Source organism: Onychomys torridus, chromosome 14, assembly GCF_903995425.1.
Source record: "Onychomys torridus chromosome 14, mOncTor1.1, whole genome shotgun sequence".
NCBI classification, from domain to species: domain Eukaryota; kingdom Metazoa; phylum Chordata; class Mammalia; order Rodentia; family Cricetidae; genus Onychomys; species Onychomys torridus.
The window spans coordinates 81,656,446-81,683,234 of NC_050456.1; the positions used below are offsets into that span (position 1 = coordinate 81,656,446).

At 45.7% G+C, this 26,789-nt stretch overlaps 1 protein-coding gene across 1 annotated transcript in view; it reads left to right on the top strand.

The window, feature by feature from the left end:
- Ptprn2 (protein tyrosine phosphatase receptor type N2) overlaps positions 1-26,789 on the top strand; it is a 723,577-nt gene that overhangs the window by 169,553 nt on the left and 527,235 nt on the right. Inside the window, exon 3 of the mRNA XM_036205661.1 lies at positions 25,301-25,414. Coding sequence (XP_036061554.1) covers positions 25,301-25,414 — 114 coding nt within the window. The remainder of the gene's footprint in view (positions 1-25,300; positions 25,415-26,789) is intronic.

A 26,789-nucleotide genomic window follows, 5' to 3' on the forward strand; every position in this document is an offset into this window, starting at 1 on the left:
CATGCTCTCTTGATGTCCCAGAGACTAGGTTCATATGGGTAGCACTAACTGGACCCAGTGGGTTAGAAAAAAGACATTAAGTTGGAAGGGGAAGGTGGTAGGGGTTCTGTGGGAAGAGTTGGAGTGGGGGATGATAAAATACATTGTATACTGGTATGAAATTCTCATAAATAAGAATATACTTAAAATGTATAGGTTAAATCTTCATGAAAGCAGAGTGTCTTTTTTGTTTAGAAAACTTTATTCTATAGCGTTATTTCTATTAAAATTTTCAACATCACAAAGAAAGCTTATTTCCTGGCAGGGCAGTTGTGAGTCTCATCCTTGGCCTAGCCTTGTTTCTGCCTGTTTCTTCCATGTCCAGGTCAGTTCTGGACAAGGTCATTCCTAAGTACTGAATAATACTCCTTAAATACTTTTTATTTCATTTATATACATGTATGTCTATATGTCAGGTGTATGCAGAGGTTATAGGTGAGCTCCTTCAAGTGGGTGCTGGGAATTGAACTCAGGTCCTCTGCAAGAGCACTATGCATACTTGACCTCTGAGCTCTCTCTCCAGTTTGGTACTGAATAATTCTTGTTAGGACTGTAAGTGGGTGTTTTCTGGGTGGCAGTTGCTTGTATATTTGCCTCTTTTCATGCTCTGGCCACTTGAACAAACGTATTTCATCTTAATCACTAACTTGTTCAGTTCAGCAATATGAGGGCCTTTTGAAAAGTATTAATTTTATGTAATTTGTTAAAATATTTTGAGTCTTTGAACTGGTAAAGTCCACGGTCCTGAAGGCTTCCTGTTTTGTTTCTTTGGCTGTTGGTTTCTCTTCCTGTTGAAGGCTGTTGTCTGGAAGACAGTTCATTCTCAGTCCCCTTCCCTCTGTGCTTGCCACTCTGTACTACCCGTGGTCTTCAGTTAAGACAGTGGCAGTGGGGCCCACACAATCATCCTTATCCTCACAGCGACAGCTTTTCTTCTGTGCCCAGACTCGCCTCTTCCTGTTGCCCACATGCAACATCTAGGGTCTGGTGCTGGTAGTGTTTTATCATGTCTCAATTTGTGTTTTTGGGGTGTGTGTGTGTGTGTGTACATGTATATGTGTACATGTGTGTGAGGGTGTGTCTGTATTTATGTACATGTGGAGGACAACAGAGGAAAATCACAGGTTTCATTTTCCAGTGGCTGTATACTTTTTTTTTTTTTTTAGCTGAGGATCAAACCCAGGGCCTTGCACTTGCTAGGCAAGTGCTCTACCACTGAGCTAAATCAAATCTCCAGCCCTTACTTTGTTTTTTTGAGACAGGGTCTCTTGCTGGCCTGGAGTGTGCTAATTAGTCCAGAGTGGTGGGCTAGTGAGCCCCAGGGACTGGAACACATGCCACCATGCCCAGCTTTCTCACGTGGTTCTAGAAACCAAACTCCTCAGGGTTGGTGTAGAAAGTGTGCTACTGTAAGCCATCTTCCCTGGTCATAGTTTGTGTTTATAATTTTTGTCCTTGACTAAGCAAAGGCATAGTCAGACCTGACATTTACAAGTCATCAGAATGAGTGGACTGCCCCTAGCCCTTGCTACTCCTGCCAGATTACAGCAGAGAGTGTGTCTGTGCCGCTCATCTGGTAGCTCCTGGAGGGCTATCCTGCCTTCCCTGGCCACTGAGCTATGCTGAGGCGTGATTGCGACGTTGTATTCCTAGGCCATAAGCAGTGTCCTCTGGTTTTCTTGTAGCAGAGTTCTTGCCCTAAAACCGTGCTCCATAAGAGCACACAAGGACGAGAGTGGCACAGGTGCTCCTGACTGAGTCTCTGGCTGATGCAGGACCTCCTGCTGCCTTGATCCCTGAACGCTGCTGGGTGCTGAGATGCAGGCTGTCTTCCGGATTCTGGGCTTGTCACTTTCTCCTGTTATGCATCGGGTAATGAAATTCAGGAGCCAACATTTTTGTGTGACCTCCACCTAGAAGTTCACATAGGTGATGTCTGCTGCCTGTACACACCTGTATAGAAGACCTGCTTCACGTACTTGCTAAGAATTATGACAATTACTAGCCCAAGGGTAGCACTGACAAGAGAAAGGACTTTCCCTTCAAGAAATATAGAGATAGAAAAATGGCTATAGTGACTGGTAAAATTCAAGATGTGCTTGTCTGAGAGCAGCAGCAGAGGTCCTCCAGCAGTAGTCAGCAGCTGCAGCACGTGGGTCCGCCTCACCTGTGGGAGATGACCTCATGAAATGACATGCATTGAAACAGTTTGTCCTATAGACCCAGGGAGAAGGACAAATGATACGTGAAGAGGCCTAGAGCTGGATGTTACAGCCCCACCCACCTTTCTGCACTCTGCAATAATGCCATGTTTTCTACATGTTGTCATTCCTAAGTTCAAGTCAGTATATTCACCCCTCTTGGAGACTTATGGAAGTGAACATCTAATTTGGAGATTCAGCATTAAGCTGGAATATATATGGTGAAATCGGAGAGCCCCCTGTAGTATATATTTTGATGGCCAGAGTTCCTCAGACAGAGTCAGCTCTGCTTATCTGTATTCTAAGACTATTATTTTCAAGTCCCAAATGTGAAGGGATAGAATTTCTCAGAAATGTTAGGTCTGGCAATAGAAACATATCTAGAATTCAGGGAAGGAATGTCTTATTCCAAGCTCTCTGCTCCACCCCAATATGTTTTGCTGTTTTAAAAGTTTATTTCTATCCACAATTGCCCTGGAAACAGAACTCTGTTGAATGACATTGGCTTTGATTTTCTAGTGACCAGAGGCAAAGTAAAACCTAGGAAACGAGACCTTGGCTGTAAAAGATTCTGATTCTGGGAGGAACATGTCCTGAGATGAGTCCCAGCAAGTGACAGGAGACCAGTCCCTCAATCTTTTTGCCCTGTGCTCTCAAACAGCGTGTGTTCTGGGAGATGGAGCTGCAGCTGCCATGCTGTGTTCTGGGGAATGAGGAGAGATGCGAGGCTTGTTCAGGGGTTGCCATGGTAATTCCTCATTATCTTCAAGCAGCAGAGAGGTTTGTGTGCAGAGGATTGACAGCCTATGACTGCATAGCAGTTTCTTCTAATAATTCTCTGTTTGAGTGCGTGCCTGCATCCATGTGGCACTGCCTTGTGCATGCACCTGCACATGTGTACTGCACACACAATTCTGCCCATGTTGTGCTTTAAGCACACATGCGTATGTGTGCTATTGTGTAGAGGATCAAATATGTTTCATAGTGATGTAGCCAAATGCACAGAAATCTGAGTTTCCAAGAGCAGCTATGAGACTTCCTTTGTAGGAAGAAAAGGAAGGAGTAAGAAGGGAGAGGCAAGGATGGCAGAGGAGGAAAGAAAGGAAAACGCCATACCCAGGTCAAATGATGATCTGAAACCCTGATTCCAGAGGAGCTGGTTGCATATGCCCTCAGTTTGCCTACCTTGTCAGGCTCTGAGAGTACATGGCAGCAGTCCCGTTCACAGGAATTCTCACTCTGTGGGCTCTGAGGGCAATTTCCCACATATGTGTGTATTTCCTACTGTGGGCTTATGAGGCACATTTTTGAATTTGAGATTTTTATAGATTATGTTTGAAGGGTAAAGGCTCAATATAGGAAAAAAAATCACCCATCTGAAAATTTTTTTTAGTGTCCTAGCATGTGTGTGCACCAGCATGCTTGTGTGAAGGTGGCCACTGCAGCTCTGCTTGCTTCATTGGTGTTTCGACAGCTGGAAGCCCCCAGCAGAGGATGTATTTAGAGATTGCTGGGCTTCGTGACCTGGCTGTAAGCAAAGAGATGATGCAATAGCCTGGGTGAAGGATGAGACGTACAGTACACTGGGTGTGGCTGGTGCTTTCCTGGGTGAGAGGGAACTACCCACATTGCCAGTGTGCGGTGTGAGGTTTAATTAATATCTCTCATCTTTAATATGAATATCTCGATTACATATAAGTCTCTGCCTCTTTGCATATGTTCTCAGATCCAAGGAGATACTTAAAATTGATGTGCTATTGGAAACAAAAAAAGTAAGCATTCTTGTTTAAACTTAACTGAGCATTGGTTTGGTAGGAAAGCCTTGTCCTTGGCAGGCAGATGTGTGATTGACTGCATTTGGAAGGCAGGGTTTTGTTTGACATGATTGATTTGCCTTGTGAGATCTATTGGCTGGTGATCACGTAGCTTTCAAAGTGCCTTGGAGAAGGGAGAAATACTTGGTACAGATAGGAAATTTTGTCTGGAGAAGTCCATGCATGCTTGTTCCTGTGTGGGCAAGTACCTATGTGTACAAGTGTGTACCTGAGTATACATGTTTGTATCTGTGTGTACATGAGTATAGGTTCTTTCTTGTCTTAGCACAGTTGTTTCTGCTTCAGGAGATCCATCTGGTTCCTCTATCCAGGGGCTTCTGCTCCTTGACCTCTGAGAGCCATCTACAGAAATTCAAATGGCATTGCTTTTTTTTTTTTTTCTGATATAAGCCCATTCCTATTGGTGACTGAGAGTCCCTTATCTTACCCCCCATTCAGGTATGGTTATGCTTTCTTGGGAGACAATATTGTGACCATGATTAATTATGGCTCTGTGCTGTGGATGATTCATTGGTAAATAAAACACTGATTGGTCAGTAGCCAGGCAGGAAGTATAGGCGGAACTAAGAGAGAGGAGAATAGAGAGAACAGGAAGGCAGGAGGGGACACTGCCAGTGGCCGCCAGGACAAGGAAGATGTAAGGTATCAGTAAGCCATGAGCCACATGGCAAAGTATAGATTAATAGAAATGGGCTCAATATAAGAGTAAGAGCTAGACAATGGTAGGCCTGAGCTAATGGCCAAGCAGTTTAAATAATATAAGCATCTGTGTGTTTATTTTATAAGTGGGCTGTCAGACTAACAGGGCTTAGGGGCTGGAGAGAAGTTCTCCAGCTACAGCTCTGTGTATGGCAACTTTCCCTGTGGAGATGGCTCAAGGATGGACTGGTCAATGTCCAGTCTCTGTATGAGTTTCCTGGCCAGGAAGACTTCAGAGCCAATGATCACCTTTCATGGTTGATTTCACTGGTTGTGAAATCACATCAGACAGAGCTTTGGGGTACATGTGTTGCAGTGTCAAAGTCCCTCGCAGGAACAGCTTCCCAGAGCACTTTTCTGATTATCTGTTAGACCAAAAGTCAGGCTGCAGGTTAACTGGACTATTCAGAAGGCAGGCAAGAATCAGATGGCAATTGTTTCTGTTCTGTACTCAGAAAGGTTTTCTGTAGAACTGGTACACTGGGATCCTGACCCTTGCAGCCTCTGATGGCCAGTATGTTCTACCCAGTGGACATACTTGGTCTTTCAGAAATATGATGTTTAAAATTGATTCACAGAATGCTCCCCATTCCTCTGGCTCTTACAACCTTTCTGTTCCTACTACTGCAAGATCCCTAAGTCTTAGGTGTGGGAATTGTTAAGATGTATCAACTGGGACTGGGCTTCACAACTCTGCATTTTGATTGGTGTGGTTTTCTGTAAGGGTCTCCATCTGTTGCGAAGAGAAGTTTCCTTGATGACAAGTAAAGACTATATTCATCTCTGGGTCTATTTAGACTATAGTTAGGGACTGTACTGGTTCAATAAAGTGCCCGTTGAAGGTTATCCTCCAAGATCTATGACTTCATTAGCCGTGGGTAGTTGGTTGGGTTTCCATTACCAGGCATGATTTCCCTCTTGTTGAGCATGCCCCATTAGAGAGCTATTATTTACCTGAAATTATGTCTTCTAGGAATATCAGAAGCTACACCAATAAAGTCTTATCAACATGACTGCTTGCATATGAGCTAAACAAGGACAACAATAGAAATGTTAACATGGATAGGGGAAAGCTCAGACACCCCAATCTTACATAACAAATTACAGGAAACTAAGGAACAATTGAGGGGAGAAATGGTCTTCCTTGGGGAGGAATACACCAACTGTTGATCCAATACCAAGTGGTCATAGTAGTATAGGTCCTCCTGGGAAGGCACAGAAGCTTCATTTAGACAGCACCATTAGTGGGCAGGAGGTAGGAACAGCGCATGTTGAGTAGGCCTGTGATGTCTGTTCCTGGGCTGGGCTAGGCCTTCACTGTATGTTATAGTTTGGGTTGGGTAGGAGGTTGTTAGGGTTTGGAAGGTTCCAAAGGATCATGTACTGAGGATTTGGTACTTAGCTGGTAGGTTGGATCACTGTGAAGTGACTCTGACCTTCCTTTTGCTACATATGGACAGCCCTAGTTGGAGGAAGTGGATGACTGAGTGCAGCCCTTGAAGGGTTTACCTTGTTCTGGCCCACTACCCTCTGCTTCACAGCTGGGAAGAGACAAACAGCTTTGTCCCACTACCAGTTTCTACCATGATCTTCTGAATGAAGTCAAGCCCACAGTGAGGACACCACGTAAGCAACTGAAGCTGGGGGCCAGAATTAACCCTTCCTCCCTGGGTTAATCACTTTTCTCGTTGTTGTAAAACACCCAAGAAAAGCAGCTTAAGGAGAGGAGGGCTATTTTGACCCACAGTTTGAAGGTGTAGTCTGTCACAGTGGTGAGTGCCTGGCAGCAGAAACAGGAGGCAGCCGGTTCCATTGTGTCTGTAGTCAGGAAGCAGAGAGTAAATAATGCTGGTGTTTAGCTCACATCTCCTGTCTTCCCTTTAATTCAGTCGCCTACATTCAAGGTGGGTTTTTTTTCTCCAGTTAAAGATCCCTGGAAACAACCTTGTAGACACATTCCAAAGCATGTTTCCTTGGTGATTCTAAATTCTGTCAAATTGACAATGAAAACTAACCCCCATAAGTCTGCTCCTTCTCAACTCACTACCCAAGAACATAATCTTTAAATTGTAAGGCTCTACCCCTGGTTATTAAATGATCATTCATGGATATCTAATAACTCAAAATAAAGTTAGCCTTGTTTTGAGTTCCCCAAATTTAAATAGTTTCAGCATTGTTCTAAAGATTAAAGCCCCAAGTCTTTACTGAGATCAAAAACAATGTTGTCTTTGTTATGTTTTTATTGCTGTGAAGAGACACCATGACCATGGCAACACTTATAAAGAAAACATTTAATTGGGGAGGCTTGCTTACCGTTCAAAGGTTCAGTCCATTATCATCATGATGGGGAGCATGATGGAGCAGTGTGCAGGCAGACATGCTGCTGGACCTGAGAGTCCTGCATCTTGATCAAGGCAGCAGAAAGTCGACTGACTATCACACTGAGTGAAGCTTGAGAAAAAGACCCTAAAGCCTGCCCACACAGTGACACACTTCCTCCAACAAGACTACACCTACTCTAACAAGGCCATACCTCCTAATAGTGCCACTCCCTTTGGGGTCATTTTCTTTCAAACTACCACAAATGTCTTTATCTTTGAGTCCCTATAAAATAAAAAATAAGTTGTATGCTTCTAATATAGAATGACAGAGTAAATATTTGATTTCAAAAGGAAAGAATGCGAGAATAGCAAGAAAAGATTGGGCGAAAGCATGGTTGAAGTTCAGCAGAGAAAACACCAAGTTGCAGCTCCATGTCTGGCATATGCAGCTCTTGGTGACATCATCTGGGCTCCAAGATCATTGAGCACCCCTGCCCTTCAAGCTCTGCTGCCTATAGCACATACAGCTCCTCTCTGAAGCTAGTTCCAGTTGGTGTTTCCAGCATTCCTCATTGGATGTCCATTGTCCTCACATCTCCAACATCCTGGGGTTCTTCATTGTAACTTAGGTTTCACCTTCAAAACTTCACACAATGGCTTCTCAGGGCCTCCTGGAAGGGACTCCAACTTTGCCACACATTACCTGCCCTCAATGACTTTCTTGAACACTGGTGCAAGCCTCTATGACCCTGTAATCCTTGCATTTTGCACAGCAGCATGAAGATAACACTCCCCAATCCTTCCAGCTTTAAATATAGTCTGGTCCCCTGTAACTGTAGTGATCCCTGTGTTCCTTGGCAGCTGAACCCACAAACTACTTCAGTGACTGCTTTTGAGCACAGAACCCCTTCAAAAATATTCTTTGTTGGCTTTCTCAAATGAATGGTGTTTTCACAAATTGGAGCATTTGATAGATGCTCTCTGGGTACTCTTTGCTGTCTCCCAAGTGCTGAATGCAAGGTTTCTCTTTAATGGCACTAAAATATTGAACAATTACAGCTGCCTTCTCTGCATCACCATTTTTGCATCCTTAAATGTGTTCACACTATTTTCATAACAGACTGAACATTTTCCATATTTCCTGCTTCCTCTTACTATGTAGATCTGATGGAGAGCAGTGACCATACCACAGCCTGGTTATGTGGTCTTGAAACTTCCCCTAATAGATAATATGGTTTATTACTGTTGAATTTACCCTCAGGAAAACTTCCAGAACATGGGTAGCCAGAGTCTTTGCTAGAATGTAATATGAATTGCCATGGCCCACTTCTCTGTAGAGTCTTGATTCACTTTGAAACTTCACGCTTCCTTCTGAATCCTCACGATTTGCCCCCCTTGTCCATGTTTCTCTTGGCATTACAGTCTCCCAAATTCCTACCCAATGTCCCAATAAACTCTGTACATATCTGTCCAAAGATTTCCTAGCCTGCAACTTCAAACTCTTCCACATTAGCCCCACAAACAAGTTCCAAAGGCCTTTGAACCACAGGGTCAGATATTTCACAGCAGAACCTTTGATTCTTCATATTAATTTTTGTTTTCGTTTTTTTTTTTCTGTTGCTGTGACAAAATACTTGGCAAAAGTAACGTAAGGAATGGGTAGTTTATTTTGGCCCATGGTTTAGGAGGTTATAGTCCGCTGGGTAGGGGCTTTTCTCATCAGTTAAGCCTCAGAGAGGCATCCAGATGTGAGTATAGATCTAGTCAAGTTGACACTTAATGTTAATCATCATCCTTAAGTTGTTTTTCTCAGATACTTTGTCACAACTATGGAAAGAGACTAATACAGAGGTCAGTGGCAGTGTAAATGTAGGAATGTTGACCCACAGAAATGAAGGAAGACACACTAATGATGCAAAGTTCCAAGCCTCTGTTTTAAGCAGTGAAGTAGAAACAGAAGACGGAAGAGGAGTTATGGAGGCATAATCCAGGGTCAAGTGGAAGAGGCTAGTAAGCAGATCATGAGCTAGGTAAAGGCTTACACATGGACATAGTGGGTTGTGCCAGGAAATGTGTGCATAGGAGGGCCCAACTCTTTTGGATTGTCTCTGGTGATCCCATGCCCATCTCTAAAGCCATTACTGCCTAGGAGCTTCTGTGAAGGATCAGCAAGTGAGCACCTGCTGAGAGTCCAGGTCAACACCCTCTGAGAACATGGAAAAGGGTTGGCTTCAGACTCCAGAGTCTTTTCTCCACAGGCTGAATGGGTCTGAGTGTCTAGTTCACAGAGCCCAGAGCTCAGGTGAAACCAATGACCAGGATTCCTGCCAGAGGGAGAGATTTTCTGAGCTGTAAGAAAGATTTTCTCACAGATCCCTTTCTAGGCATCTGATAAGGAGCAGAATATAGAGGGCCATGTGGGTATGTACTCATCCTGGAGTGGACAGGCATGTGTCTGTGCATTCATCCTAGGGATGTGTCTACCTAGACATCCTGGATGTGGAAGGACATTTATCCAGGCAGTCACTTTGGGAGGAGGTAGATGAAGTACCTATACATTCATTCTGGCACCTGTCATCCTGGAATATGTAGACACATCTATAAGGTCATAATGGGAATGGGTGGATATGCATCCATCAGAAGGATTGTCTGTTAAGGACTATGGCCATGAACTGGTCCATGAGTAGAGGTGCCATAAACTGTAAATGTTCTTAATTCTTTCCTGTAGTCTAGATGTGAGTACTCATTAGTCTGATGATCGATTGTTGATTTCTTGAACTTTCACACAGAAGAGTTATGCCATTGGGCTCCCAAATTATTGGGACTTTCTTAAACAACTGGGCATTTCACTGGGTTCCATTCTTAATTGTATCTTAATTTTCAGATAAATTGCTTTTATTGTTCTTTCATTTATAATACCATGTGTGCCTTACTGCCTGCTAATGCTTGTTACTTATTCTTTTATTGGAAATAGATTTTTTTCACACAGTGTATTCTGATGACAGGTTTCCCTCCTTCTACTCCTCCCGGTTCCTTTCCACCTCCCCTCACACCTGGATCCACACCCTTTCTGTCTCCCATTGAAAAGCAAATGGGCATCTAAGGAATGATAGTAAAATAAAATAGGATGACACAAAGACAAACAAATAGAAATAGGACAAAACAACTGAACAAGAAGAGCCAAAGAAAAGCACAAGAAATGTATAAAGATGCAGCGACAAACGCATTTGCACACAGGGATCCCATAAAACCACAAAACTGGAAGCTATTATGTATATGCAAAAGACCATCTTGGTTAAAAGAAGCAAATATTAAGCCCTGACTTAATATTATTAAGCAAAGAACCTCCTAAGATGCCATTGGGTTCATTTTGTTGACTGCTTAAGGGTGTAGACATGGGGTCTAAACAGAGTGATTTGCTTCCCTAGTGAAACTCCCTTGGATAGAACTAATTTTTCATTTGCAAGTGGCCAGAATTTGGCAATAGCTTCTGGGTTAGGGATGGGGGCTTGTGTCCACTTCTCCTTTTAGTTCTAGGACCCCATCTGATACAGACCCTGTGCATGGTGTCACAATCTCTGTGAGTTTGTGCATGTGCTGGTCCTGTTGTGTCTAGAAGACCTTGATTTCCTAGTGTCCATAATCCCCTCTGGGTCTTACACTCTTTCCATCTCTCCTTCCACAGAGTTTTCTGAGCCCTGAGGGAGGGATTTGATGGTGACATCCTAGTTTGGACTGAGTGTTCCAAAGTCTCTCATGCTCTGCATATTATCTGGCTGTGGCTCTATGTATTTGTTCCCATATGCTGCTGAAGGAGGCTTCTCTGATGATGGCTGAACAAGGCATGTATCTATGAGTGTAGTGGAATGTTGTTAGAAGTCATTGTATTGCTACATTCCTTTAGCAGTACAGTAGTATTTGGTTTTGCCCCAGGTCCATGGCCTATCTAGTCCCAGATTCTTGGCTACCCAGGCACCAGTAGGTATGAATTCCATCTCATAGAGTGAGTCTTAAATCAAGAATTGGTTGGTTACCCCATGAGTTTTGTGCCACTCTTGTACCAGTTTATTGCAGGTTACTATTGCAGATTGAAGGGCTTATAGCTGGGTTGGTGTTTACCTTTCTCCTTTGATAGTGTGCAGAGTACCTTCCAGTACCATGAACACTAGTCCAGAGAGGTGAAGGCTAGGTAGGCATCAGCTTGACTTTTCCTTGTTCAGTGAATTGCATAGATGTTGTCTTTAGCAACAGAGCTTGCTGACAGTTTATGGAGAGCTGCCAATAGTCCTCATAATAACCTGGGTTGTTGGGGGGTTCCCATGGGATCTCTTTGGCCAAGAACTCAATTAGATGTAACCTATTCTTGGTACTGAATGCTTCATTTGGCGCAGAGAGAAATCCAGCTGAGGCTCCATGTGCTGTATTATTTGATGGTTGCTTTCATATGTGTGTATATTTTAGGAAGCTTCTACTGTGTTCAGTTTCCATATGACCCCTCAAATAGCTCTTAGTTTTAGCTGACCCTCCCTATTTTCTCTCCATTACGCCCATTTTCACTCTACCTCCCTGTTTGATCCTCATGTTCTAGTCCCCCACCCCATCCATCCATCCATCCATCCATCCATCCATCCATCCATCCACCCACCCACCCACCCACCCACTTCAATCTGCTCCTCTGTCACTCCCAATTCCCGACTACCTTTTCCCTCCTTGCAGAGGTACCCATCAGAAGCAGGCAGGTGGGTGGGAGGAGTCATTTCTCTCTGGGCTGCTTCTGCCAGGGCCCACCTTGGAAATGCTTGAAATATCTTTTTCCATTCTTTTACCTGGAGGTGTGTTAAGGTATGTTTCTTGGATAAAGCACAAGGATGGATCCTGTTTTCTCATCCATTCAGTTAGTCTGTGTCTTTTTGTTGGGGAACTGAGACATTGATATTGAGAGTTATCAATGTGTTTGTTGAATCTCCTTCTTTTGTTCTGTGGTGTAAGTTTCCCACCTTCTGTTGATTTGCTGGTCCGATATTATTCATTCTTTGTTTTCTTGAATGTGGTTTGCTTCTTCAGGTTGAAGTTTGCCTTTTAGCACTTTTTGTAGGGCTGCATCTGTAGAAAGACACTGCTTAAATCTGATTTTATCATGGGATATCTTTTTCCCCCTCTACCTATTGTGATTGAATGTTTTGCTGGATGTGGTCATCTGGGCTGTAGCTCTTGGACTGGGGTACCCATTTTTTCTATTTTGTTTTCAGTGAGTGAAATTCTGTCTTCCATTTCTTGTCTTCTGTTGGTGAGGCCTTGCCTCTGAGTTCCTTAATTTTTCATTTCAAGATTTCTTTCAGTTTGTGTTTCTTTATTGATTCTATTTCCACTTTCAGTTCTTGAACTCTTTTATTCATTTCCTTCCAATATTAGTTTGTGTTTTCATAGATTTCCTTGAGGGATTTATTAATTTACTCTTCAAAGACCTGTACCATATTCATAAAAGCTGAAAGGTTTTTTTTTTTTGTTTTTTTTGTTTTTTTTTTTTTGTGTGTGTGTGTGTGTGTGTGTGTGTGTGTGTGTGTGTGTGTTTCAGCTGTGTTAGAATACTTGGGGCCTCTTGTAGTAGGGTTGCTGGGCTGTAGTGGAGACATATTGCCCTGGCTATAATTGTGTTTTTATGCTTGTGTCTAGGCATCTGAAGATTATAATTGTAGGTGCTGATAACTGTTGTTGTTTTTGTTAGATGGGTGTTTTCTTCCTTGATTTCTGTTGCTCTGTCTGGTTCTTAGGAATGTATGGTAGCTGTGTGTTGCCTGATAGAAAATTTTTCTGGGATCCTGATAGATGTGGCCATTGGGGGTTCCAAGTAAAATATTCTTAGTATTTCTTAGTATTGGGAGCTGACACTTAGGGATTAAGATGGGCTAGAGATGAGGGTGTCCACAGGAGGGAGGAAAGTGGTGTGTGCTACTGGGATCTGCTTAGTCCCCTGGGAATGGGGGCAGAGAGGGAGAAAAGGCCATGGAAGGTAGTCTGTTTCAGAGTAGAAGATGAGACTGGAAGATTGAATTTGGAAGAGGAGAAGAATGAATATTTGAAGATTGCCTTCCTGTTTCCCTGGCCATCATGGCTCCCGAGTTCGCAGGGAATGCCTGTGAGAGCTGGCACCTGAGACCAAGGGATAGATTGGAGGGAGGCTGTGGAAGATCTGTGTGATCCACTGGAGGTAGGGGCAGACAGAAAGTGGAGGCTGGAGTAGGTGGTCTGCTACACAGGTGGGGATGAGACTGGGGGATTGGATTTGGAGGAGAGTAAGGAGAGTGAAGGTCTGAAGATAGCCTGCCTACCTGTGTCCCTGGCCAGTGTGGCCCTAATTAGTCTTAACAATAAAACCCTGGAGCAGAGCAGCAGCCACTGGAAACTTCTTACCTCTAGGAATCCTCCGACAGAATGCTGGGGAGGGGCTGAGATCCTGACTCCACCTACCTTATATTCCTGTCTCCACCTTCCTTGTGCTGGGATTAAAAGTGTGTGCCACCACCTCTCGCTCTGTTTCTCTTTTAGAGTGGTTTAAACTCATGTAGCCCAGGGTGACCTTGAACTCCTGTTCTTCCTGCTTCCTCCTCCCAAATGCTGGGATTAAAGGTGTGTGCCACCGCTGCCTGGCCTCTATGGTTAACTAGTGGCTAGCTTCACCCTCTGATCTCCAGGCAAGCTTTGTCAAACAAAATATCATACAACACTGTTACTTTTTAAAAAATATGTGGCATTTATATAGCTCTGGCTACAATGTGGTGATTAAAGATGAAACATGTTGGTTTTGTAGAAATTAGCTCTTAGTCTGAAAATCAACTTGGAGCATTGGTGCTCTTGGTCCTTTGGATGAAAGTGGTTGAAACTGTAAGTCCTTAGGATGGCCCTTTGTTCTGACCTGGAAAGACTGTACCATGGCTCCAAATGGGTCCCCCAGCAGGGATTCCTGGTTAACTTCACGCTGTCTTCCAGATCTGACCACTTGTGAGGCTGGCTTCTTTTACTTAGCATAATGTCCTTGAGAGTCATCCATGCTGTAGCAGGTATCATGATTTCCCTTCTCTTTAAAACTGAAAATATTCATCTGGATGGTTGAACCACACTCCATTTATCTACTTATCAGATGGTGGACCCCTTATTCTTCTATCTTTGGCCCCTATCAATAAGGCTGCATGATCGTGGATATACATGGGTCTCTTTGAGACTCTGCTTTCAGGGTTGGCATATATATATATATATTTTTTAATAAACTCTGGGTCCAGTATGGTGGTAATTGATATACAAAGATAAACCAGCACCATGATCTTGCTTTGAGATAGAGCAGTGGGTGGAGGTTAACTAGAATGTTATGCTTATGGGCCTGCAGAACTATGGGCTTATGCTGTGGTCAGACAGGGAGTCGTGTATGTGTGTGTGTGTGTGTGTGTGTGTGTGTGTGTGTGTGTTTCCATAGGCTGACATCATATGTCTCCCTCAACTGCTCTTTATTTAAGATAAGGTCTCTCACCAAACCTGGAGCTTACTAGTTCTGCTAGACTGACTGATCAGTAAGCTCTAGGATCCTTCTGTCTCTGTTTTCTTGGTGCTGGGATTATGGGTGTGTGCTGTGACACTTGGCTTTTTACCTGCATGCATGGTCAGGTTGCCCTGATGCTTTCACAGGATGCCAGTTACTAGATGACCTCTGTCCCCAGTCCCTGGGTGAGTCCTGAGAGTGGAATGATGGGGGCAGGCAACTCTGGATCATGGTGCACATGGGATAGAGGCGGGAAGCAGAGAGCCTGTCTCTCTGGGGCTTGCTGTGTATTCCCAGATGTCTCTTGGTCACTAGGTAGATGAAGTACAACTTCCTCTGAGGAACCTTGGATGACATTTCCTGCTGTGGACAGGTAACAGCCCCCACTTCTGTGCCTGGGTGCTACTGGGATGGATGTCAGTAGTGAGTCTACATAGTCTGCTGTGCATGTGAGAATAGGAATGCTCAGCAGGCCTACAGTTGCACATTGTCATAGCCAAGGGGAGGCTCTGGTTTTGGGGGCTGATTTCACCTGGGTCTCACAAGGGTGGCTGTAGTACATGGTGAGCATCCAGGGTGAGGGAGAACCCCTATTTCTTTTGTGAAAGTCTTTTGTGATAATCTTCAGAGCTCTGCTGCATGAAGGGGGTCAAGGCTCAGAACACGATGGCCCTTTCACACCCAGCTTCCCTCAGTTTAACAATATAACTGGAGGTGAAGGTGGGATGTGGGGGTCTCTTCTATTTCCAGGGTAAGTTGGAACATTTTGAGTCTTGTGCTGGGATCAGGTGGACCTCTTCATGGGTGCTGTGGCAATAAGCAACTCCACTGTCCTGAATATCTGCAGTAAATCAGACAGTGAGGGCTTCCAAGTTGAGGATCTGCCTTAAGTATGTGTGTGTGTGGGGGGGCAAGAGTGGATGAGCTGGATGGAAGGAAGGTAGGCTCGGTGATAAAGCTGCTTAGAAACCATTCCTCTCCCTTTGTCCCTCTGGAAGGTGTCTGGGAACCCTTTAGTTGGTGGCCCAGAGGGACCCAGAAACAGGCCATAGATAGCTGTTCTGTGGTGATGGCCACTTTCCAGGCCAGGCAGGGACTAGGACACTCTGCCGTTTGTCCATATAATGTACTGTTTTCATTTTGTGCTTTTTCTAGCCCTCCCATCAGGCCTTTCTGTTCTCACCTGAATAGCGAATGGAACACTCTAGGCTGATAAGAGGAGCAGCTGGTTACTTGGCAACATTGCTGCAGGGCTGCTGATGGGAGATTGGCGACTGCCGATAAGCTCCTCTCCTCTGCTTATCTCCACGCCTCCAGCTCTGTACCAAATGCTCTAAACGTGGGGCTCTTGGGTGGATCTGAGCTCCATAGTAAATTCACCTTGTGCTGATTGGGAGCCCAACCCTGGGCATCCCTGTCCCTGGCCTTGGATGGATGTGCAGGATGTCCGGGCCAGGCAGTTGCACCTTGCCCTGTCAACCCTAAAGGAGCCATGCCTGCTAAGCTGTGATGGCAGAGGCCTTACCTCATTGACTGACTGACTTGTTGAGTCAAGGGATGAAGGATTCATCTCAGGCCTTGCTTTGGAGGGTGGCACCTTCGGGTTTCATGTTAGCTGGAAACTCTCTGCTGGGCTTCCTTCATTCCTGAAGCTTAGATCCATTCTTTCTTGCTCTTCCTTTCCTTTCCTCTGTCTCCCCCTCCCCACCCCATTTTCCTCTCTGAAATTTGGGGTGGGCTCAAACTCGTGATCCTTCTGCCTCCACCCTCCAATGCTGGGGTTACCATACCAGCTCTTTCTCCTGTCGGTATGTGGGTTATCCCCGGAGGGAGCTGCTGACACACTGCATGCACATCTTGCTTTGCTGCTTTTGCTCTCAGACCCTGGAATCCAGAGGGTTAAGCAGTTACCTCTGGGCTGATACTCCTTGAAGTTTCCCAGCAAGTTCTAACGGTGACCATGATGAGGCTGTGTTCATCCAGTCTCCATGGTGACCATGATGAGGCTGGGTTCATCTTGTTTTTATGGTGATCACCATGCAGCCATGTTTATTGTTTTCTTGGTAACTGTGGTAAGATTGAGTTAATTCACAGTTCTGATGGTGAGGTTGGGTTGGCACAGAGTTTCCATGGTGATGCCAATGAGGCTGGGTTGGTCCATGGTTTCCATGGTGACCATGATGTGGTTGGGCTGACTCACAGTTGTGTTCCTTGGCTGACTCAGTTTTTCCTTAATTTCCCCATTGAAAATTCCAAGAAAAAAATGTGTTTGTTAGAAATTGCTCCTGCTTTCTTTAGTTCATTTTTATACTTTGCTCTATATTGCAGTGAGATACACTTGCTCAGGTATCTGAAACCTGAGTTCCTTATAGAGAGAAACTGTGTTTGTCTTTGCTAATGTTGCTACACAGGTCCTCAGTGCCATCCTTGGCAGATGCATATGTGGAGAATTGGGCTAGCTGCTCTTTGTTCAGAGAGGTGTTCCATCTGTGATATACCCATCACTGCATTTAACACAATTATTATTATTTTCCTTATTTTTGCAGTGTTGGAGATGGATAGAATTCAGGGTTTTGTGCTTTGGCCAATGCTAGGCCAGTGCTTTGACACTAAGCTATACCTCAACTCCTTGGTTATTTTAGCATCTAGAGAAAATTTTATCAACAATGATGATCAGCTTCTACAGTCCATTTGCTTAGAGTGACCCTCTTTATGTATGGTGTCTTATGTCCCAGTTGTGAGGATGCATGTCCTCTACTAAAAATGCCAAGATGTCTCTTTCCATCTGTGTGTGTGTGTGTGTGTGTGTGTGTGTGTGTGTGTGTGTGTGAGAGAGAGAGAGAGAGAGAGAGAGAGAGAGAGAGAGAGAGAGAGAGAGAGAGTTAGTTTATGAAACTGGCTTTTGAGTTTGGGGTTGGATCTTAGATGGTATAATGATGCTGCAGCAGTGAATGGTAGCTTGGTTACATTCTGAGTGCCATGTGTAGGTCTGTGGGCTGCCTGTGAGTTGACCTCTGCCTGTATTGTCAGGGCTGCGCCATGGCTTCCTTTCCTGTTTATCTTCCTTACTGTGCCCTGCTAGCTCTTTACTGTCATCCAGAGAAGTGGGAGCTGGGCTTGGGATGCAGTCAGGAAGCTCCACAGAACCTGTTGGTTGAAGGACCTATTATGCGGTTTGTAAGAAAACCTGGCTGCACCTCTGCTGAACCAACTTGATCATCCATTACTCCAGTGGATATAGGAAACTGAAAAATGCCTCAGGGTTGTGACAAAGGTAGGCTGGAAGCCACACTCTGTGGGGCCCATGCCAGGCAGTGTTGCTCCATCTCTGAAGGAAGACATGGCTGCCTGGGAGCAGTGTGGGAGGGGGCCCAGTTGTTCTGAAATGCCTTCTAATTATTACCCTAAAAAATCTGCTTATCTCGACTTTACCTAGAATATCGGCAGGCATGGCTTGAAACTAGACATACATGCCCTGCATTGACACCCCTCTCCCCAGCACTTGCTCTTTTCCTCCATGCCCAGGCAGTTTGTTGTCCCTCCGCTAAGGCCAAGTGACCATGAGTGAGCACTCCTGAGCTTTCTAGGGTTTGGAACAACAGACCCGTTTCCCAGCTTCCTCCTCACTAGGTTCCTGCTTCCAGTTACTCTGATATGACTGAGGCAAATGGACTGAGGTGCCAACAGCCTGCCTGCCATGTGATGAGTGACTGAAAGCCAGTCACTTGACCTCTTTGGGCACCATGGTTCTCACTGGTGGACTCGGGGGTGGGGGTTGTGGGAAGTTGTATCAATTAGGGATAGCTCAGATTAAGTGAGTTAAGGTCAATGCATACACACACACACACACACACACACACACACACACACACACACACGCATTTCATTAGTTTCAGAAGAAGACATGCCTCTACCTTATTTAATGGGTCATTGTAGTGACCCTATTTTCTAGGCCAAATACTGGGAAACAAGTTATGAAGAGAAAGAAAGCAGATGTTTAAGGCGATGGTGTCCCTGGACAGCACAGCTCTTAAACAAACAGTACAATGTCTGTGAAACAGGAGAGATCTCAAGTCTCACTGTGCCCTGGTTTCCACATGGGTAAGATGGGTTATAGGACACACACAGAACCTTAGTCCTTCCAGGCTGCAAAGGAAGCAAGCAACACACACACACACACACACACACACACACACACACACACACACACACACACCAGCCTTGGTGGCCAAGGAACAGCAGAAATTCATTTCTCATGCCCTGGAGGCTGGAGGTCCAAGGTCAGGGCAGCAGCAGGCTCTGTATGTGGAGGGATTTCTGTGTCCTCACATGCAGAGGGATGGAGTATTGCTTGTACCTTTCAGAAGACACCAATCTGACTATAAAATTCTACCATCATGTCTGACTAATCCCCTTCCAAAGGCCTAGCCACCAGTGGCCTCACTTTAGGGTCAGGATTCAACACAGGACTATGGGGCACATCTGACCTGGTACATGTTGTGACAGTGCTGTGGTAATGCATGGGGACTTCATGAATGACTACAAGTGAAATAATTCCATAGCAGGTGACTGGGATGGAGGTCCCTGAGCTCTGCTCTCCTCCTCATCTTCACCATTCTTAGCATATCATGTGTCCTTACCTCCAGAAAGGGACTGCTCATACATGCTAATTGCTGCCATTCCTCGCCCACCCTGGGCCATAGAGGGGTAGACACCCCACTACTTACAGAAAGGGTCAGCCAGCCACTGCACAATTGCACACACCTCCACATGTCCTCACCCACATCCTGCTGTGACACAGGTATGTGTCCCAGACAGAACTAGTCATACCAGTGAGTTGACAGGTGCTGTCTTACTGTTCTCTGTGGCTAGCCCATCTAGGACTCAGAGTCTTCTCTGAAGCCCAGCTCTGTTCTTCTCAGAGGGACAAATTTTATTGTTTACTCTGGCAGAGGGGGCCCCAGTAAATGTGGTCAGTTTCAGGGACTTTCTGTTTCAGGGACTTCCTAGAGCTATTTTAAGTTGTTTACCTTCCTGATTCCCCTCCAAATGGAATGTTTCAATCTCAGAGGGGACTCTTAGACAACAGTCCCTGTCCTTGTCACCTACCCTGAAAATGGGTGTCATTCCTGAGCAGTGACCCTGAAGCTGAGTCCCTGTACTGCTACTTACCCAGTGGGTGTGGTCTTTATCAGGTCATGGCTCTGCAGAAAGGTCCCTTTCCTGGTCATTGACCTCTGGGTGGGTGCACGAATGGTCCTGAGTTGTGAGAGTCTCTGTCCTGCTCTAACACTGGAAGTGGGCTCTGTCTTGGTCACACTGACCCTGCAGATGTGTTCTTGTCCTAATCACTGACCCAGTGGGGGTTCCTCTCTAGGTCACTGACCCTGTGGGTGTGTAAAAATAGAAGTGTGTATTTCTGTGCTTGACTATGAGTGATGTATACATGCATTGTATGGGTGTATGTGAGCATGTTTGTTCACACTGATCACATGCATGCTGCTTCATCTACTGCTCTGAGTAGTGTCTATATCTCCTGACAAGAGGATAGAATCCTCCTAGGCTTCTTGCTGGACCTTGGAGCATCCTGGCCAGTATGGGCATCTTTACCCCCAGTAAGAGCTGTAGCGCCACTAACATCTGTCTGGATTAGAAATCTGGCCTTTGGACATGTGACCACGAGGGGTCGCTGTTGTTGCTCTTCCTCGCTGGCAACTTGAGTGACATTTGGATGTAGATGGTGAATGATGGACTAGTTTTTAAAATGCACCTGCTGGACTCTCTGCAGATGGCTGGGTTAGTTCCTGGGTCTGAGTCTAGGGACAAGGTTTCCCAGTAAAGTGTATTTTGCTGCTGTGTTTTGGTGCTGGATTAGCTCTCTGAATGAGCTGGGCATTGTGGATTTCCATCACACTCTGGGGTAATGTTCAGATACAGCCACTGGCTTCTCCTGAGCAAGTCCATACAGTGTTTTACTGGGTACAGTATTTCTCAAGCATGAATGAACACCATAGGCCATTACTTTGGACCATGGAAAGAAACAAGTAGGGTCCCTTCCCCAGCCCTGGTGAATGTCACTTGTGCAATGCAGGAATTCTGTTTATGTTTTTGCAAGGTTCTTGACTTTTGCATAATAACATCAGCACAGTCTCCAGTGACATCTTTGCAAAGACTGTCACTGTGACCCTTTTCCTGCCTCCTTCCCCTTAAGAATCAAGAGTATAGTTCCAAGATCAAATGATTCTTTGTGCATCCCACTTACCTTAATAGCCTTACCAAAAATCAGACAGAATTATGCACTTGCCATGAGGATTCAGCCAAGTTGCTCCCCCTGCTTTGAAATCCAGAACCACCAGAAGAAGATGTGGTATTAATTTCCAAATCTGTAGGTCTTCCAGAAGAGCTGAGAGATAAAGTAGGCAAAGGTATTGGTAAGAGGGGAAATGGAGATGAAATTACTGTAGAAGTGTGGGACACATTTAGCTCTTGGAACTCTTGGCTATCATAATGCATACAGGTGAAAAATAGAGCCATCTCATAACATAAACCTCCTTAAGCCCAGGGACAGGGCTGAGCCATCATTCATACAGAGGCAGGAAGAGGACCCAACCCTGATGATTTCTCCAGGGCTCTCCGTATTAGATAATGTGTGACCATACTCTCATCAGATGCACAGTGAGGCCTGTGTGTGTGTGTCTCTTAGGAAGTCCCTCTACTCAGACCTCAGGCATTCTGTGTAGAGATGGGGGAACCTAGGCCAGCTTGTTTGCCTACTTCTTGGAAGTTTGAGTTGATGTTTCTGAGCTGTTCTCTGAGAGCAGGCAGCCACTGAAAGTGGAAGATTAACATCAACAGAAACCCTTGATGTCCCCATGTGTGTCTTCTTTGTGAAAGAAGTTGGGAATGGAAGTGGTTGGGGTAAACAAACAAGTTCTCTGAGCTTAAGCAGAGTTGGAAAATGGGTTTAACCATAGAGAGAACACAAGCCACACGCTGTCTGTTCCTATCCTCTGTTTCTCTCCTCAGCAAGCCCTGAGCTTTCTGCTAAAGGAGTAAGACATTTCCCTTATGAAAGGGAAAATGGTAGTTAGGCGATTGCTGATCTCTTTAATCCACCTGAGTAGGAGGCATCTCAACAGATGCCGTAGAAGAGGAAGAGAGCCAGAGCCATGGCCTTGCCTCCTTGGAACTCAGGGAGTCATGAGAAAAAGCAATAGCTGGAGGAGTACTGTGCATGTGTGTGGATGCACATATGTGTGAATGCTTGTATATGAATGAATAGAGTCTGAGTTTGTGGTGTATGTGTGTGTGTGTGTGTGTGTGTGTGTGTGTGTGTGTATGAGTGTGTATGAATGCTGCACACAGAAACAAGTGAAGCTTCATGCCTTGTACACGTATGTATGCATGTGTGCAGTGTGGAGACAGAGGCTATGTACAGAGAGTGACAGATAAGAAGCTGGACAGATCCTCAGGGCCCTGCACAGGTCTGTGTGAGCATTTAGGGGGCAGTAACATTAGGAGTAAAAGTGACTTTCACCTTTGGGGGTCTGTACTCTAGGATCTTGTTACAACAAGCAAATGTGTAAAATAAATCTCATTTTTATTCTCTTCAAAACGCCAGGAAAAGAATTCATTTCTTCCTTTCAAGTGGGAGAAACTGACCTTTCACCTCTAGATTACTATTAGTAACAGTGTCTCTAAGCAGACTTTTCACTTGCGCTACACTGATGTCAGCTGGTGGTAGCTCCCTTCCCTGTCTCTGTCTCCAGCACCATCCACTCTGACTTGTGGACAGTGGGAGTCTGTTTTCTGTTTCTCATGGTGGGTAGGTCCTACTGGAGTCTAGAGAAGCTGGGGTCATCCCAAGCTGAATTCCAGAGCATCACCCTAATGGTGTGGTCAGTGATTGTTGTTGCCACTGTCTACAGCAGCTTGGGTCAACTCTCCTGGGACTATGGCTACTGACTGTGGATGGGAGCTGTAGAGGGGCATCATGCCAGAGCAATCATTGAAGGGCAGTGTGGTAATGACAGTGTGGTGTCGTGTGGAGGGCAGTGCGTTGCAGTGTGGAGGGCAGTGCGGTATAGTGTGGAGGGCAGTACAGTGCAGTGCGGTGCAGTGTGGAGGGCAGTGCGTTGCAGTGTGGAGGGCAGTGCAGTGTAGTGTGGAGGGCAGTACAGTGCAGTGTGGTGCAGTGTGGAGGGCAGTGTGGTGTAGTGTGGAGGGCAGTACAGTGCAGTGTGGTGCAGTGTGGAGGGCAGTGTGGTGTAGTGTGGAGGGCAGTGTGTGTCGTGTGGAGGGCAGTGCGTTGCAGTGTGGAGGGCAGTGCAGTGTAGTGTGGAGGGCAGTACAGTGCAGTGTGGTGCAGTGTGGAGGGCAGTGTGGTGTAGTGTGGAGGGCAGTGTGTGTCGTGTGGAGGGCAGTGCGGTGTAGTATGGAGGGCAGTGTGTGTCGTGTGGAGGGCAGTGCGGTATCGTGTGGAGGGCAGTGCGGTGTAGTGTGGAGGGCAGTGCGGTGCAGTGTGGAGGGCAGTGCAGTATTGTGTGGAGGGCAGTGTGGTATCGTGTGGAGGGCAGTGTGGTGTAGTGTGGAGGGCAGTGTGGAGGGCAGTGTGGTGCAGTGTGGAGGGCAGTGTGGTGCAGTGTGGAGGGCAGTGCAGTGCCGTGTGGAGGGCAGTGCGGTGCCGTGTGGAGGGCAGTGCGGTGTAGTGTGGAGGGCAGTGCAGTGTAGTGTGGAGGGCAGTGCAGTGCAGTGTGGAGGGCAGTGTGGTGCAGTGTGGAGGCCAGTGCAGTGTGGAGGGCAGTGCGGTGCCGTGTGGAGGGCAGTGCAGTGTAGTGTGGAGGGCAGTGCAGTGTAGTGTGGAGCAGTGTGGAGCAGTGTGGAGGGCAGTGTGGTGCAGTGTGGAGGGCAGTGTGGTGCAGTGTGGAGGGCAGTGTGGTGTAGTGTGGAGGGCAGTGTGGCAGAGCTGATGTGGAGGAAAAGGGCTGTAGGTTTTGCTTCAATTCTGGGCCTATGACCTTCTCTGTACAGCAGGACACTTTGTCCTCTGTATTTTCTAGGTTGACAAAGGCACTTCAATACCTCAAGATGCTTGCTGTATTTAAGCTTTTTTCTACCAGTCACAGGGCTCTGTCCATGGTAAGCAGATATGTGACATTGGAACAGCTCTGTCAGTCACAGGGCTCTGTCTAAAAGGAACTGTGGTTGATATATTTTGCATCCCAATAAACTTATCTGGGGGTCAGAGAACAGAACAGCCACTATATTAAACATAGGTTTAGGCAGTGGTAGCACACACCTTTAGTCCTAGCATTCCAGAGGCAGAGATCCATCTGGATCTCTGTGAGTTCAAGGCCAGACTGGAAACAGCCAGGCATGGTGACACATACCTTTGTTCTTAGCACTTGAGATTTCATGTCTTGCTTGGGAAAGACACACACCTTTAATCCCAGGAAGTGATGGCAGGAAGCAGAAAGGTGTATATGGCACGAGGAAAGGAAACTAGAGGCTTTTAAGCTTTTAGGCTTTTAGCAGCAGATCAGCTGAGATCCATTTGAGTGAGGACTCAGAGGCTTCCACTTTGAGGAAACAAGATCAGCTGAGGAGGTGGCGAGGTGAAGTTGGCTGTGGCTTGTTCTGTCTCTGTTCTTTCAGAATTTATCTCAATAACTGGCACTGAGTTTTTTTTATTAATAAGACCATCTAAAGATTCGTGTTACAATGAACCGATAGGTTTTGCATCAGGATGGTACTGGGCAAATGTGTTTCTCCTAATTAAACTTGTTGCAGTTGAATGGCTTTCTTTAGCTACACTTGAGAAGAGACGTTGTGAACAAAAGAGAAATCTTTCCCGCCCACAACTATGGGTCTGCAGATGGCCACCCTATGTGGCAAGCACTAGTTCCTGAATCAGTCCTTTATGTGAGCCAAAGAAGGTAATTATGATGTGTGACACCCCACCCCAAAAGTGCATCTCAAACTGGACTATTTCTTAAGAAAGACTAATTGAGGTCCAGATTAATTAGAAAGTGTGGCTTGAAGAGGTGACAGCGGTCTGTCATTACAGACAAAAGCAGAGAACCAAACATAGCAGTGCTCAATGAGATCCTAACCCTGCTGGCATCTCTTTCTGCCCCTTACTGCGTCACTGGGGAGGCACAGCCACTGCTCATGCAGGAGCATCTTTCAACTAGTCCTTCTGGCCTCTGCCAATTAAGGGTTCCATTTCCAGGGTGTCCTGCACTCCATGTGGACAACCCCAGACATGACTGCCACTTTGCAGTCAATTGTCAGAAGCAAGTTCCACCTGAAAAATGTGAATTTCCAGGGCTGAGAAGAGAGCTCAGTGGGAGAATGTTTGCCTAGCATGCATGAGGCCCAAGTTCCATCCTCAGGCTTCAAACAGCATGCAGATTACAAAGTGTGACATGTAGGGGAAGGTCCACGAAAGCAGGAGAATCATAATTATGTAATCCACTGTGGCAGTACCACCATCTTCCCATCTGTGTTTTCTACAGTGCCCCTTTCTGAGTGCCTCTGAGTTCCTGTGTTCTCAGGTGCCGTCTGAAGCTGTGCTCTATCTCACCTCATCAGCAAATGGAACCTTGCACGGAGCCATTCCTGTCCTCAGTAGATGGAATGCCAAACTCTCTCTTTGCCTTCCTATTCCCACAGATGGTGTGTTTGGAAGATGCCAGAAGGTTCCAGCAATGGACACATACCGATATGAGGTGTCACCAGGAACCTTGCTGCACCTGAGGGTCACCTTACAGAAGCTCTCCCGTACAGGTAGGCAGAGGGGCCACTCCTGCCTTGATCTCGGCATGGATGATGGGAGCTGGGCTTCTGGTGTCCAGGTGAGGTCTGAATTGCATGCTCTAGAGAAGGCTTTGCATGGGGTGTGTGGACTCAGGTTAGGAGCCCTGGACTGTTGTGCCTGTGCAGAAATTACAGATATTCCAGTGACCCAGAGTAAGGTACATTGAGGCTACTTTGGCTGATTATAGTGGTGAGGCCAGTCACTCACGTCAGCCTGGACTTGATTCCAGTGCTTCTACAGTGTTGTTTCAGGACATTCCTGTCATCATACTAGTTTCTAGGTTCCTCAGAAGATAAGTTTTAAATTTATAATAATAATATTTTATAGCTGTAACATACACATCTCATTGTGATTTTATTATATATGTGCATAATTTTTAAATTGAAGGGAGCCATATCATGAAGGCCAGTGTTTAACAACCTGTTACTAAGATAAAGTCATGTTTCATCTAGCCCTGGGTGAGAGGTGCCATGTCCCAAGAACCAGAGTTACCCATCAAGCCAGGGAACAAGGGCATGAGGGACTCTGACCCTGGATGCTGGGACAAAGGCATGTCCTCCTCAAGGCCATACACTTCTGGAGACTACAGTGCTCTCATTGTGGTCACAGAACTTTCTTTGGGACCATAATGCTTTCTGGGAGTCACATTTCTCCCCTGGGGAAACCAAAGTATTCTCCCAATGCTCATATGTGTTCCCTGGGCTCTTCCTCTGAAAAGTCTGTGTCAGTAAGATTTGGAAACACTCTCCTTTTAGAAACCCACAGGTGTATTGGCTTGTTAGAGGTACTGGAGTGTTCAAGAACTAGTCTGGGTTAACTCATAGATGAGTCATTAGACCAGTGGAAATGAAGTAAAGCACTTCTTTCTTTCTGTTTCTCCAAATGGCTCACCTGTCTCTGTTCCTTCATCCACTGCTTGTCACACACTCTCTTAATCCTCAGTGGGGACTCCATCTCCACTGACGCCCTATATCACCCAAGCTTGTTCTCACTGTGCATGCAGTAGCAGCCACTTCCTGGTCACTGGGACCCAATAGCATGCCAGTGTCCCAAAATGATATTCCAAGGGAAAGAAAAGTGATTAAGGCCCATGAGATGAGATAATGGAGATGCTCCACAGAGACAGGTCTCTGATTGCAGGCCCATGCAGCTAGACTGATGTCCACATCATAGAGAAGCAGATATCTCCTATTGATCCTCTCTAGAGAAGAAAAGTTGCCCAGGTCAGTTTCTGTAGTGGATGGCAGAGGAATGCTAAAAATATTACACATTAGCTGCTGTACCACCCCACCATTCACTCCCTAAGATCTATCTGTCTTCTGCACAGGGATGTGATGGGAGGCA